The sequence below is a fragment of the Aquarana catesbeiana genome, linkage group LG11 (assembly GCF_042186555.1).
Source record: "Aquarana catesbeiana isolate 2022-GZ linkage group LG11, ASM4218655v1, whole genome shotgun sequence".
NCBI classification, from domain to species: Eukaryota; Metazoa; Chordata; class Amphibia; order Anura; family Ranidae; genus Aquarana; species Aquarana catesbeiana.
In genome coordinates, this window is record NC_133334.1 from 202898774 (window position 1) to 202914669 (window position 15896).

Sequence of the window (15896 nt, forward strand, 5' to 3'; positions counted from 1 at the left end):
TAACATTGTATACTCAATAAACTTCTTTTGACAAGGAAATTTGACATTCTTTTTGGCAACCATGGACACCATGTCCTCCAGACTAAAGAGGAGAGGGATCTTCTCAAAAGCATGCACCTCTGATTGTACGGGGGTGCATTAGTGCATATGGAATGGGCAGCTTGCACATCTGAAAGGGCACCATCAATGCTGAAAGATATATGCAGGTTTTAGAGCAGTATAGGCTCCCATACAGATGTATTTTTTCAGGGAAGGTCTTGCATAGTTCAGCAGTGCAATGCTAAACTGCATCTATCACAACAGCAACAATTTGTAGTAGAAGAGTCCAAGTGCTTCACTGGCATTCATTGATTGAAAATATTTGGCGCATCTTGAAATATAATATAAGACTAAAAATACCCAGGTCTGTTGAGCAGTTAGAATCCTAGATCAGGCAAGAATGGGACAACATTCCTCTCCCAAAACTCCAGCAATTCGTCTCCTCAGTTCCCAGACATTTACAGAGTGTTATAAAAAAAAAATTAAAAAAAAAAAATTTAAAAAAGGGATGCTACACTGTGGTAAACATGGCCCAGTTCCAACTTTGAGACGTGTTGCTGATATCAATTTCAAAATTACCTTAATTTTTTTCTTAAAATTGTGTATTTTAAACATTTTATATGTTTTCTATTTTCTATTGTGAATAAAATATGGGTTTATGAGATTTGCAAATCATTGCATTCTTTTTTATGTAGATTTTAAACAACTTTTGAATTTGGGTTTTTTTTTTAAAAAAAAAGGGGTTTAGATTTTCATTAATTGACACAGATGTTTCCAAGAATAACTGATGCCGAAAAAAAGAAAGGCATTTTTGTTGGTTCACAGATCAGATACATCTGATCAGTTCAGTTCAAAGATCTGTTTTTGTGACCAGAAAAAACACCTGGAAAGCATTTACTCATGTCTATGAGGATTTTCTTGGCAACTAGAGACCCCCAAACTATATATAGCTGGTTGACAAACTTCCTACAGCATACGAGATCATGAAGTGCAACATGTCACTGGGTATTCATTTTCTACATTCGCACTTTGGACTTTCCTGAAAATCTAGGTGCAGTTAGCGACAAACATGGTGAAAGGTTTCACCAGGACATTGCCACAATGGAGAAACAATATCAGGGCATCTGGAATCCATCAATGCCCGCTGACTATTGTTGGAAACTACAGCAAGATGCAATGGACATTGAGTACAAATGAAAATCAGCAGCAAAACATTTTTAGCCCTCAGAAACATTATGCAATTAAATAAATTATAGACATTAAGTTAATGTTATGTTTCTCAAAATTCCTATGTGCAGATTATATTATGGAGATATAGGTAAACCATATTAACTAATAAAAATATATTCCAGCAAAAAAAAAAAAAAAAAACAAAGAAGCAAGATGCTGCAAGACTGGACTCCACTTACTCTGTAATCTCCTCAGTCACAGTATGTTCCACCTGCAGCCGGGAATTGACTTCTATGAAGTAATGTCTACCATGTTTATCTACAAGGAACTCGACTGTACCAGCGTTTTCGTAACCAACCTGCAAACATAGAAGGTGAAGACTGCCATGAAGTTTTTATGCTTTTGCCTGAACTTAAAGTAAAACAAGTGAATTGTAAAAGCAACAGTAAAGTAATGCAGAAGTAAATTTAACTGAAAACTCCTCGTTTAAAGTACAACTAAAGCCAGCATGTTTATTTTTAAGGAGTAAACCCCATTAATGTTTCACATCTCAAATATCATCAGAGAATTAATCCTTACCTGAGCAAGAATTCATCATTGCAGTCTCTCATCCACCGTCTGTGTTTCCTCTGCTGCATCCTTATAGTGATGCTAGGAAGAGTTTCACAGAGCTAGCACAACATTTCCTATCAGTGTCTCCCACTTGGAACTAATTTCCCATGATTCAAGACAGCAGGCAAGGAACAAGCTTGCCTAACAAGAAGGGGGATTGTCAGGACATAGGCACATCCTACAGTTTGATAGACACATTAGGGCTTGCGAAGGAAAGCAAACCTACCTCCCAGCCATGCTCCCTGTGATGTTACAGTGCCCGCACAGTAGGCCATTTGAGAACACCATGACACAATGGGTGACCACAACCTAATTTGAAAACAGAGGAAGCTGCACCATCACATGGCTAGGCTAAGTGGACCTGTAAGCCCTCAGATGGCGGGATGCCATTTACTGTACAGTTCTCACAAAGCTTCACATGTACTGAAAAAAATTGTACATTCAATTCTGCCCACCATAATCCTCCTGTAAATTTTACAAAATCATGTTACTGTTTTATTTTAATAATTTTCAGAAAACTTTTTTTGCTTGAGTTTGAGAAGCCACATTGTCTTTCTCTTGCTGGAATGGTTAAAAAGAAGTTCACCTTTGGAACATGTTACATCCAGTTTTAGGGTGGAAAGGGGTAACGTTCCAGTATCTGCACCCCTCCCCCCCTCGCTGTGGCAGCAAGCGGGGATCTTCCGATTGCACCCATTGAAACAATTTGAAAGCCACTCATGGTTTCCCGTGATGCATCTCTTTTAGCATTGGGGGGGGGGGGGGGGAATGATGAGGCAACCAACTCTACAAAGTGCTGTGGCATAAAAAGCCTGAGGGACTGACAAAAAGCCCCAGTTAAGTCTTGCCCCACATCCCACTAGAGAGCAGAGGGCAATAGAGATAACAATCACAATCTGCACTGAGGGTGAGTACCTTCAGCTGAAATAGAGACTGCTAAAGGCAGTATGAAAGGAACAAAAAAAAAAAAACATCGGCTTAGCCAGAATAAAGATTTAGGCTTCCAGCATCTATTTAATTAATGCATTTCACAGAAGACAAGCTGTCAACCATAACTCAAACTGGTATTAAAGCCAAAAGAAACCATTTATGCCTTTGTTTTTTAGGCTTTCTTTCCCTTATTTTTATCTGGTGAGCTGGACATTCTGAACCAGCTCTCTGGAAAATGTAGCAGTTAGAGGGTTGAAACAAACAATTTACCGTTAACAGGGGTGCTTACAATGATCAGCTTTTATTTACAGTTATTTATGTAAAACCTTTATCACAAAAGGAAAAAATGTTGCTTATCCTCTTCGCACCGACTGTACGCAAATTTGCATTCACGGCTTGAAGGGGTTAAACCGGCAGCTGCAGGCATCACCCCGGTACCGTTTTTTTTAGAGCTAGCGGTTGGCTTTTTAGTGATAACAACCGATGCGGCTAAAAGCTGCTTGGCTCTTATCCTAAAGGGGACGTCCCTCCTGCGCTCTTCCTGGGCCTCCCGTCCCACCAGGAGACCCAAGCCACTAGCTGCCGCCTAGGCTAAGAATCTAACAAAGCCGGATCTGAATATTTTCAAGTGCAAATGAGGGATATGGGGTCTTTTAGACTCCTGATCCCTCCATAAAGAGTATCTATCGCCACTTATTACTGTCACAAGGGATGTTTGCATTCCTTGTGACAGCAATAAAAGTGATCAAAATTTGTATTTATTTTTTTAAAGAGACAATGTAAAAAAAAATTTTAAAAATAAAACAATTAAGAAAACATTTAAAAAAATTTTAAAAGCACCCCCCTCCTCGCGTGCTCATGCAGCAAAGAAAACGCATACGTAAGTCGCAGTTGCAAATGTAAACGGTGCTCAAATCACACATGTGAGGTATCGCCATGACCACCAGAGAGCAATAATTGTAGCAGAAGACCTCATCTAACTCTAACACTGGTAACCGTGAATTTTTTTTTAAATCGTCGCCTATGGAGGTTTTTTTAGGTACCGTAGTTTGTCACCATTCCATGAGTGTGCGCAATTTCAAAGCATGATATGTTAGGTATCCATTTACTCGACGTAACATCATCTTTCACATTATACAAAGAATTGGGCTAACTTTACTGTTTTTTTGTTTTTTCTTTAATTCATGAAAGTGTCTTTTTTCCCAAAAAATTGCGTTTGAAAGACCACTGCACAAATACCCTGTGACATAAAATATTGCAACGATCGACAGTTTATTCTCTAGGGTCCCTGCCCCCCCCCGACAATGACATTGCTGCTGTCCACAGGTGTCAGGTGTCCCTGTGCTCCTTTATCCAAGTGAAAACAGCAGGAAAAAAAAAACAAAAAAAAGAAAACGAATGCAGCCACCATATCAAATGATTGGTAATTGGCAATAAATTACATTTTTGGTCATGGGTTTAATGGGGGTTACATAGTAAACCATTTCACAAAATTAAAAGGAGATCCAGCAGAGCTGAAAAGAGACATTCTACCTCCTTAACTAATTTAATACAGGGCACTTATACCCCCTTCCTGCCCAGACCAATTTTCAGTTTTTATTGCTCTCACACTTTGAATGCCAATTACTCAGTCATGCAACCCTGTACACAAACAACATTTTTATCATTTTTTTACACAAATATAGCTTTCTTTTGGTGGTATGTAATCACCACAGGGATTTTTTTTTTTGCAAATAAGTAATTTTTGTTCATAAATTTGGGCCAAAATTTATACTGCTACATATCGTAGGTAAAAATAACCCATATAAAAGTGTATATTATTTGGTCTGTGTGAAAGGTAGAGTGTCTACAAGCTATGGTGCCAATCATTAAAAATTGATCACACCTGATTTACTGATGGCCTCTCTCATTTATTAAGACCCTGAAATGTCATGAAAGTACAAATACCCCCCAAATTACCCACTTTTGAAAAGTAGACAGTCCAAGGTATTTAGTAAGAGGCATGGCAAGTTTTCAAAAAAAAAAATTATTTATTTATTTTTTTTTCACACATTTGCCATAATAACAAGTTATTTCTCACACACAGCATATGCATACTTCCAATTACACCCCAAAATACATTCTGCTACTCCTCCCTAGTATGGCGATACCACATGTGTGTGACTTTTTTACAGCCTGGCCACATAGAGAGGTTCAACATGCTGGGAGAACCTTCAGGCGTTCTAAGAGCATAAATTACACATCTAATTTCCTAACGACCTATTACAATTTTGAAGGCCCTGGAGCACCAGGACAACTGAATTACCCACAAAATGACCCCATTTTGGAAAGCAAACACCCCAACGTATATTCTATGAGGCATAATGAGTCTTTTGAATGGTTAATTTTTTTCACAAATCTTCAAAAAATGTGGAAAGAAAATAAAGTGGTCAATTTAACAGATATTTCTAACACATAGCATGTACATAGCAAAAATAACACCCCAAAATACATTCTGCTACTCGTCCTGAGTGTGGCGATACCACATGTGTGAGACTTTTACACAGTCTGGCCACATAGAGCGGTCCAAAATTGAAGTAGTACTGTCACGGAACGTCCCACACTCCGCTTGAGTTCTTCCGTCATATACCACTTCCTCCCAGTCTGTATACAGATATCCCAACCTCTCTGAGCACAAAACAAGGCGACACTTGCTTGTTGCTAACATGAACTCCCTTTATTTAGAATCAAAATTACAAGACTTTATACGCCGTTGGAACCTCCTCTAACAATACAACTGTAACCTAATTAACCTAATTAACATGAGCTAATTAACTTATCCTTTATACAGCCTAGGTGACTGAGACATGACCTTTTGCCCAGACTGAGTTAATTATCACAGGACATTTTCTCACAATAGCAGCAGCTCCAATAGGAGTCGTCCCGTCTCCTACATTGTATAGAGGAGATTGTGAGCAGCTCATTCAATTAACATAAACACAGGTAGTTGCAGTTGATGACACCAGCATCTCCTCACAGGATGTGTCCCAACAGTATGAATCAGTCTTATCAGCAGGGGGCTGCTGGAGGAATCCCCCCTCCCTCTTCAGGGACACAGATCCCAGATGACCACAGCAAGGAGTCCCCAACAGATTCAAACAACATACAATACACACATATATACACGACTGAGTCCGATCAGCACAGTTCAGACCGGACCTCCAATTCACCCCACAAAGAGCACCGTTCCATTGAAACGCAGTCCTCTCCAACAGCCTCTGTCCCGGCTAGGTCTGTCACATTTCTCCCCTTTCGGCAGGAGACTAACACAGGAGGAGACCCCAGACGGGTTTACTCCGAAGTTAGTCAGTAGTTCCAGTCCTCTACTGCCTGTACCCACACAGTACCCCAAACAAATTGTTCTAAACAGAGTATTACTCACCCAGCCAACCTCTGCCTCTCTCAGAGAACATATCTGCCGCTGGGGAGAGGCCTGGAATGGCCCTTCTCCCTGGAGTCCTTTCTGCCGCTGGAGAGAAGACAGGGGGACTGGGCTCACTCCGTCATGCTGTTGGGGATCTGGGCCGACTGCCCAGCATCCCTGGAGTATACAGGTGGAGACTGAAGTCCCATCCACCTTCACAGGAAATCCATCTCCTGTTAGTTGAGGGCAGAGTCCAGCAGTACTCGGCCCTGTTGCCAGCCCTTCTGCTGGAAACCCCACACCATCTGCTCCGGCTACCTGTTGGGGAGGGAGGCCGACTGCCCCACCTCCCTGGAACTCTGTAGTTGTTGCCGGTGATGGCCAGAGGTTGGTAGCACTCTGCCCGGTTGCCGGTGCTTCAACTGGGGAAGTTCCCTGTAACTCCACAGATACTGCTGTTGGTGCTGGGCAGAGCACAGTGAAGTTTGGCCCCAATAGCAGCTGGAGGCTCATCAGGTTGTTCTTCCTCAGCAGAAAAGGCTATTAAATCCCCTACCTCTATAACTGGTGTCTGTGGATAGAGGTTCACCATCTCCTGTCCGTGGAACTCAGAAGATGCCATCAGTGCTGAGAAGAGCGCAATGAAGTTTGGCCCTAATCCCAACTCTTCTGCTGGGGGCTCACCCGATGGTTCTTCCTCAGCAGAAAAGTCTATCAAATCCCCTGTCTCTGCAACTGGTGTCTGGGGATGTCTGGGGATGGAGGTTCACCATCTCCTGTCCATGGAATCCAGAAGATGCTATCAGTGCTGGGCAGAGGTTAGCAGAGCTCTGCCCTGTTGTCAGCACTTCAGGTTTGGGGATGGCAATCTCCAGATTTTCCGCTGCAGATTCTCTGGCATGCTGCTGGACAGGCATATTCCTCCATCCAAGATCATCCCATGCAGAAACAGGATCATCAAGGTCAGTCAGCACTTGCTGCATCCGCCATAAGACCTCCGCCTCCCTAGCTGTGGGGGCAGGTTGGCAAAGCACACTATTGCTCTGCCACATTGCCGACTCTTCAGCCAGGATTTCAGGGTTGTCAGCTGGTATTTCCTGATAGTTCCAGGCAAAGGGAGCCAGCCCTGGCACTGAGCAATGTCTAGCAGCCGTCTGTAGGCGATCTCTAGCTCCCATTCCTGAACGGCCAGAAACTCCAAATCTTCCTGTGCTCAGTGCACTTCCGAAATGTTCAGTAGCCCTTCTCTGAAATCCATGATTTCGTCCAACCGCCACTCCAAATCAGTCCCCTGCCAGCTTCACATACAACAGTCCCAAGCCGCCGTAGCTTAAGCCTTCCGTTGGGCTGTCATCCGCTATCTAGGGACATGCTTGGGATACATGCCACCGGAGGGCTCTGTAGCTCTCATCCAGCTTTATCTCTGCCCAGATCAGCCTGCTTAATTCAGCTGTCTGCTTCTTGTGTGGTTTTTCTCCCAAAAACCGCACCCGCAGTCCATACTGCAACCAGTACCTTTCCTCGATGGAGGGGAGAACTTTTCCCTGGTGTCACTGCTCACGGGCTAGCGCTTCCTTCCAGAGTTTGCCGCGAATAGAATCACACCATCCCAGCAGGACCTGCTCTGACACTGGTCCTCTGTGCTGTATCTGCATCTCTCGCAACCTCCTTCTGAATTCCTCATCCATGGCGGCTGGTATCTGTACCTCTCCTCTCCTGCTATCTGGACCTTGGATCCAGATGGAAGTTTGGATGTCCCAGAGTGCAGGAAGCTTTCCCGCTGCTTGCCACCAATGTCACGGAACGTCCCACACTCCGCTTGAGTTCTTCCGTCATATACCACTTCCTCACAGTCTGTATACAGATATCCCAACCTCTCTGAGCACAAAACAAGGCGACACTTGCTTGTTGCTAACATGAACTCCCTATATTTAGAATCAAAATTACAAGACTTTATACGCCGTTGGAACCTCCTCTAACAATACAACTGTAACCTAATTAACATGAGCTAATTAACTTATCCTTTATACAGCCTAGGTGACTGAGACATGACCTTTTGCCCAGACTGAGTTAATTATTACAGGACATTTTCTCACAGGTAGTTGCAGTTGATGACACCAGCATCTCCTCACAGGATGTGTCCCAACAGTATGAATCAGTCTTATCAGCAGGGGGCTGCTGGAGGAATCCCCCCTCCTCCTTCAGGGACACAGATCCCAGATGACCACAGCAAGGAGTCCCCAACAGAATCAAACATACAATACACACATATATACACGACTGAGTCCGATCAGCACAGTTCAGACCGGACCTCCAATTCACCCCACAAAGAGCACCGTTCCATTGAAAATCCAGGGCCCATAATCAAAAGGCAAGAGGCTCGCACCCAGTCCTCTCCAATAGCCTCTGTCCCAGCTAGGTCTGTTACAAGTACCCTCAGGCATTCTAGAAGCATAAATTGCACATCTAATTTCATTTCTACCTATTACACTTTTGAAGGTCCTGGAGCACCAGGACAGTGGAATTACCCACAAAATGACCCCATTTTGGAAAGCAAACACCCCAAGGTATATTCTATGAGGCATGGGCTGCAGATAGGTACTCGGGTACTCTGATGGGCTGGCGACAGGTACTTAGGTACTCTGATGGGCTGGTGACAGGTACCTGGGTAATCTGAGGGGTTGTGACAGGTACTCCAGTACTCTGATGGGCTGGTGACAGGTAGTCGGGACTCAGATGGGCTGGTGACAGGTCCTCTTTATTACTGGGGGGCAATCAGTGTGTGTTGGTGTGCACTGTAAGAGGTAATGAGCTGTTAATGCAATCTCCTCCTCACACACGATCGGTGTGTGAGGAGGAGAACCTGATAACAGCTTGTTACCGGAGTTTACATTCTGTGACCGGCTGTGATTGTCACATTTCACTGGCCCTTTACCACGATCAGGGAGGGGCTGTGTCAGGGTGACAAGCCTTGTCCCCGGTCGCCGCTCTGCGTGCCCCTAGGGGTGTGACGAGCGTCGTGCACAAGGACAGTGCATGTGACCGCCTGTGATTGGACACAGCCGGTCACATGGTAAAGAGGCATTTTTATTGGCTCTTTACATTGATCTGGTATGGGCTTTGTCCCGAGGGACACACCTCATCACCCATCGCCACTCTGTGGGCCCCATAATACTGGAAGGTCTATAACGAACTCTGATGATTATTTTTGTAGTACACACACCCATGTACAGTTCCAGCCATAATGCTTCAGACTCATCACACCCTCCATCAACTAGGTCCTCTTTCACACTAACTTTGAGAACACTTCTCACATAGAGACAGACACCACCACCCCTCTGCTTTACCCTGTCTTTCCGAAAGAGAGCATAGCCAGGAATATTAATAACCCAGTCTCTGCAGATGACAGACTACCTGAACACAAAAGTATTCTAATAGAATTGTTAGAACAAAAACAGTGCACAAAGGGTTTTGCTGTGATGTTGAAGTTCAACGCTCCACGGAGTAAAATAATTACTTTTAAATTATTAATTTAAGTAGATCCGGCTGATTAGATGTTAATGCGTCAGAATTTCTTCCGCTATCTCACTGACATGTGCTGATTGAGAATATTTATTAGAAATAAAAACATTTATCTAACTAAAACCAAATTTCGTTCAGCTTAGATTGCTCCTAAAACAATTTTGTCCTCAAAATGCACCCCAGATCCCTGTCGCAGGCCCCACTTAGCAGCCACATTATGTTTCTTGCTGTGTCAGCAGCGGCTGTATCGTTTACTTATCGCCGCACTAAATCGGCAGCCCCTGTGGTTTTCTTATGAGAGAAATCCACTTTGGAGTCAGGTTATTGCTAACTTATGCAGCTAAATCTTCCTGATAAAAACTGCTGTCGGGAAGCGTGACACCTGCAGTAATAAAAACATAAGACGGCAGGGGTTTTATGTTGTACTCTTGGCACAAGGAATATAAACGCACAGTGACCAGGAAGCTAGGGAATAGAACAAAATTGAAAACTGCATTGTTAATGGGTCAGTTTTATATATACACAGAATGACCTACCAGCAGCTTTGTTAAAAAATTGCTTACTAACCAGCACCCTGCAGCCAGCAAAAGAAAAAATGCATTCCCTGTTCTATCTCAAGTAAAGGTAATTTCACACCAAGACACTTTGCCATGTAAGTTTCACACATATTAAAGTAAACATTCCTGTATTCTTCGTACCTATAGGTAAGCCTAGAATAAGGCTTACCTATAGGTACTGTAAATATCTCCTAAACTTGTACTGTTTAGGAGATATTTCATGATGTGCTAGTATACGATGCATACTAGCACATTATGCCTTTACATTGCAGGGAAGAAAAAAAAAAAACAGCAGGAGTTGACTTCCTCTTTAATAATACTGCATTTAAAGGGCCAGTGCATATGGAACAACAAAGGAAAAAAATAATAAGCTTCTACCATTTTTAATATGTTTAGATATTTTTAATATCCTTTTTAATGCTTGTATTCAGAGATTGAAGTTAGAGCAAAAATAAGTAGTTGAAAAGCATAAAAGTATGTCTCTTTGGAATACTTGTATATTGTAATATTAGTCACCCGTAAAGTTCCACTTTTTGCTAGTTTTCTTTCTCTTCATGGTGGCTGTGTCAGATCAGAGGAGATCTGTTTGGGCCACTCTTCCATCGCTGTAGTAACAGATCACTTACAACAGTGTGCTGTATTGCTCACTGCTATGAGCAAGAAATAAATTATATTTGGTGCGTTAGGGGAGGGGAGGAGAGGAGAGGACTGTGGCGCACCGCGCCAGAAGGACACCCCCGTAATGGGCAGCACCAGGGACGAGGCCCCGCCCCCATTTTCAGCGAGATTTCCTTTTTGGCATTTTGCCAAAAAGGCCATTTTCGGACGATATGTTTCGGCGGCCGAAAATTCGGTGTATCACTAGTAAATTCACTATCACCTTATGAGGTATTTACCTCAAAAAGCAAAAACCTCATAAAACGGTGTTAAAGTGACTGTAAAGGAAAAAAATGTACCAACAAACATGTTATACTTACCTGCTCTGTGCAGTGGTTTTGCAGCCCCGGTCCTCCTCTTTTCGGGTCCCCCGCTGGAGCTCTGGGCCCCTCCCCTTTGCCAAGTGCCCCTATAGGAAGCCGCTTGCTGTGGGGCTACTCATGCGTGCTTGCTCCCAATCTGGCTCACTGCGTCCATAAGACACAGCGTGCACGGCTCAGCTCTGCCCCCTGCCTCACTGGCTGTGATTGACAGGAGCGGGAGCCAATGGCTCCTGCTGCTTGCTGCATTTTAGCCATTTAGGAGGGAGAGACCTGGGAGAGCATCGGGTCTCGTGCGCATTGCTGGATCAAGATCGGGCTTAGGTAAGTATTGGGGGGGCTGAATAGAATGCATGAAGGTAAAAAAACGTCAGCCTTTATAATCCCTTTACAGTCAATTCACTAAAGGAAATAAATAGAAAAATGCATGAATGAAATAGGTAGTGGTCCAAGCATGAGGTAGTTAAGGAATGTAAAAATATAATAGCCAATTTGGAGTAGTCTCTACCTTTTTGGATTTCTCAACAGTAATGCATAGAAACCTAAATATGGAAAAACACAGAATCATCGGGTTTGATTTACTTAAAGTACAACTAAAGGCAATAAAATAGTAAAAAATGGTGCGCTAATATCACTATACTCTGAATACAAAGATAAATAAGTGCTGTGTGCTATATTAATCCCTGTGGGTATCCTTACAATTATATAAAGTGCAAAAATTACTAGATAACAAGTCTAACAGTTATTTGTTACCAAATGTAACCAAGTGTACTAAAGTGCTGGGTGTGCACTATAAACTAATTCATATTAAACCACAATTAAAATAACAAGATAATAATATATATGTGCTTAGACAATCACATCCGATATTATTCCTACCGGTAATAATAAACACTGAGTATGTGCAATGAGAATATTAACCAAATAACCATAAAAAATTGCCAAATAGAAAAGTCACATCCAATAAAGTTATTGCTGGTAATATAAAGCTAATACTAGGTGTTGAAGTATGATAAAGTAAATGACAGATCTTCCACACAATAGCTACCACGTTTGGCCAGCTTGTAGTTCCAATACTAAGCCCAAACAGCTGATTAGATCACCCTTCTCTGTGCTGTTCTCCGCGGCCTCCAAAACAAACATGTAACAGAAGAGAAAAACAATAGCGTAGCACTGCATAAAATAGTGTCCACAAACTGATGCCGATGCACTCACAAGCGCCCAATAAGTGTAAGCATGTATAGCAGTCAGGCTCACTCCTCCTCACAGCCTTTTCGTGTAGGCGCACACTCGTGGCTGACGTCACTGGCTCCTCCTCCCCACGCATTGCGTCACAGGTCACGTGACATTCTCAAGGCAATCCCTTGGAGTGAGCCTGACACGTGACCTGTGACACAATGCGTCGGGAGAAGGAGCCAGTGACGTCAGCCACGAGTGTGCAGCTACACGAAAAGGCTGTGGAGGAGGAGTGAGCCTGACTGTTATACACGCTTACACTTATTGGGCGCATGTGAGTGCATCGGCGTCAGTTTGTGGACACTCTATTTTATGCAGTGCTACACTATTGTTTTTTCTCTTCTGTTACATGTTTGTTTTGGAGGCCACGGAGAACAGCACAGAGAAGGGTGATCTAATCAGCTGTTTGGGCTTAGTATTGGAACTACAAGCTGGCCAAACGTGGTAGCTATTGTCAGGAAGATCTATCATTTACTTTATCATACTTCAACACCTAGCCTTTATATTACCAGCAATAACTATATTGGATGTGACTTTTCTATTTGGCAATTTTTTATGGTTATTTGGTTAATATTCTTATTGCACATACTCAGTGTTTATTATTACCGGCAGGAATAATATCGGATGTGATTGTCTAAGCACATATATATTATCTTATTATTTTAATTGTGGTTTAATATGATTTAGTTTATTGTGCACACCCAGCACTTTAGTACACTTGTTTACATTTGGTAACAAATAACTGTTAGACTTGTTATCTAGTAATTTTTGCACTTTATATAATTGTAAGGATACCCACAGGGATCAATATAGCACACAGCACTTGAAAAAATATAAGTGTATCGTCACACGGAGTGGTACCGTGGATACACGTGAAATAACACTGTGCCACGTCCTAGCAATTTCATATACAAAAACCGAAAAGAAGGGGGACTTTTGGACTTTTTAGGCACAACTACACAACCAAATTATAGATAAAAATCTTATTTTATTAATATAGAAAAACATGTAGCAAAAAAGGCGACAATATTAAAAACACAACATATATATAAGTTCAGATATTTGCTATACAACACCATCTAAAGTATATGAGTCTTCGGACATCTGAAAGGTTGCTCCGAATATAGATCAGTCCGAAGAGGTGGTTTAGATAGCAAATCCGCAATCAGCTCATGTATTGTGATTGTTCGATGCTCGACATGTTTCGTGTGTGGGCCACGCTTCTTCAAGAGCGATGACAATATATGTTGTAAATTTAGAACAATTATAAAATCATGAAAGAGGGTAATAGTCCGCCGGTAAGGAGGAACCAGATGACTGGCAGTATGGTAAATATGCACATCAGGGTAGGTATGTTACTGGTACTAGCTATTTTTTATATAAACCTGTTCCAATATTCATCTCATAGGTAGGAATTTATAGTCTGTATGCCCTTGGATTCCACAGTGGGATGCAGGCAATAATAGACCATTACACAGGTACTGTATTATCAAAGATGGACTACAGACGATTTGTCCTGGATATAATGGAAAGAGACCCGTGGCATACAATATCCTCCTGGAGCTCTAGCTTGAAGAAGCGTGGCCCACACGCGAAACATGTCGAGCATCGAACAATCACAATACATGAGCTGATTGCGGATTTGCTATCTAAACCACCTCTTCGGACTGATCTATATTCGGAGCAACCTTTCAGATGTCCGAAGATTCATATACTTTAGATGGTGTTGTATAGCAAATATCTGAACTTATATATATGTTGTGTTTTTAATATTGTCGCCTTTTTTGCTACATGTTTTTCTATATTAATAAAATAAGATTTTTATCTATAATTTGGTTGTGTAGTTGTGCCTAAAAAGTCCAAAAGTCCCCCCTTCTTTTCAGTTTTTGTATATAGCACACAGCACTTATCTTTGTATTCAGAGTATAGCGATATTAGCGCACCATTTTTTTACCATTTTATTACTATACCAGTGAGAGATCACCTTTTGGTTGCAGCTTTTATCTTTTACATATATCTTTAGTTTTTCACCACACCAGCTCTTGAGTACTATTACTATCACAACTAAAGGCAAATCTTTTTTTGCTTTGGATAGAGTGAAGATGGATTGGAACCCCTATCAGGTTTTTATTCCTGTCTGTGCCCCCCCCCCCCCCCCCCCCAAGGGAGATTTACCCTCTCTATTTGTCCTGTTTAATGTCATCATTGAAAGTATAAATACTGTAATTAGGAAAAACAAATTTTGTTGTCCCCAGAAAAGTAATAAAGTACCCAAGGGATTGTTTGAATTTGGAGGGGATTTCCTCTCACTTCCTGTTTTGGCTATGGGACAGAAAGTGAAGGGAACTATCCCCCATGACAATGTTGCATTTTTTTTTGGTGGAAGAAGGGTATTTACTGTATATATGTGTGATTTTTTTATACTATTTTCATGCAACATTTGACAATTTTAAAAATATTTTTTTACACCTAATTGAACTTTGTTGTTTTTGATACACCACATGTGTCCTGTGAAATCAGCTTCCCTTTGTCTGGTATTCCAGTCACCATTTTTCTTTTGTATTATTAACAGTACATCTGCTACAGGGACCATACTGGGAGTTGGCATGTTTCTATGGTTTAACCATTTTAACTTTTAGCAATACCCATTTGAACTTTTAGCAATACAAACTGACAGGGGTTCTAAATCCTTCTCCACGGTATCCCTCCCACTGAATATAATGTCATGAGATAAAATACTAAATGGTTTCATGAGATAAATACCTCATATTTTGATGACATAACACATGCTTTATTTTAGTAGCTTTTTTTGTGAACTGCAATTTAAAAAAAAAACAAAAAATACACTAAGCTATTTTACCTCAGATTTTAAAGAAGAAAATAACTCTTCATTAATTGAGCCCCCTGTTCCATAGCCAAAACAGGAAGTAAGAGTAATGACCCGTACACACGGTCGGACTTTGTTCGGACATTCCGACAACAAAATCCTAGGATTTTTTCCGACGGATGTTGGCTCAAACTTGTCTTGCATACACACGGTCACACAAAGTTGTCGGAAAATCCGATCGTTCTAAACGCGGTGACGTAAAACACGTATGTCGGGACTATAAAGGGGGCAGTGGCCAATAGCTTTCATCTCTTTATTTATTCTGAGCATGCGTGGCACTTTGTCCCTGCTTCCTCCTCGTCCGTCCGTGATAGAGGAACACTGATACGATGCTGGGAAACTGTATCAGTGTTCCGTCTATCACAGACGAGGAGGCGGCAGGGTGGACTTTGTTTCAATGGACGGCTGAACAGAATGCATTACACAGCACACAGCGGGAGACGCACTCTGTTTTAGTAATAAAAGATACGGCTCACTCGAGTATAAGCCGAGGAGGAGTTTTTCGGCCTAAAAAATGGGCTGAAAAACTCAGCTTATACTCGAGTATATACGGTAATTCCTAG

General features: G+C 41.9%; 1 protein-coding gene across 4 annotated transcripts in view; it reads right to left on the reverse strand.

The window, feature by feature from the left end:
• Positions 1 to 15896, reverse strand: part of PC (pyruvate carboxylase) — a 989411-nt gene that overhangs the window by 522987 nt on the left and 450528 nt on the right. For all 4 annotated transcript variants that reach the window (XM_073605170.1, XM_073605168.1, XM_073605171.1 and 1 more), the window contains one exon: positions 1449 to 1567. In XM_073605170.1, the coding sequence (XP_073461271.1) occupies positions 1449 to 1567 (119 nt within the window). The remainder of the gene's footprint in view (positions 1 to 1448; positions 1568 to 15896) is intronic.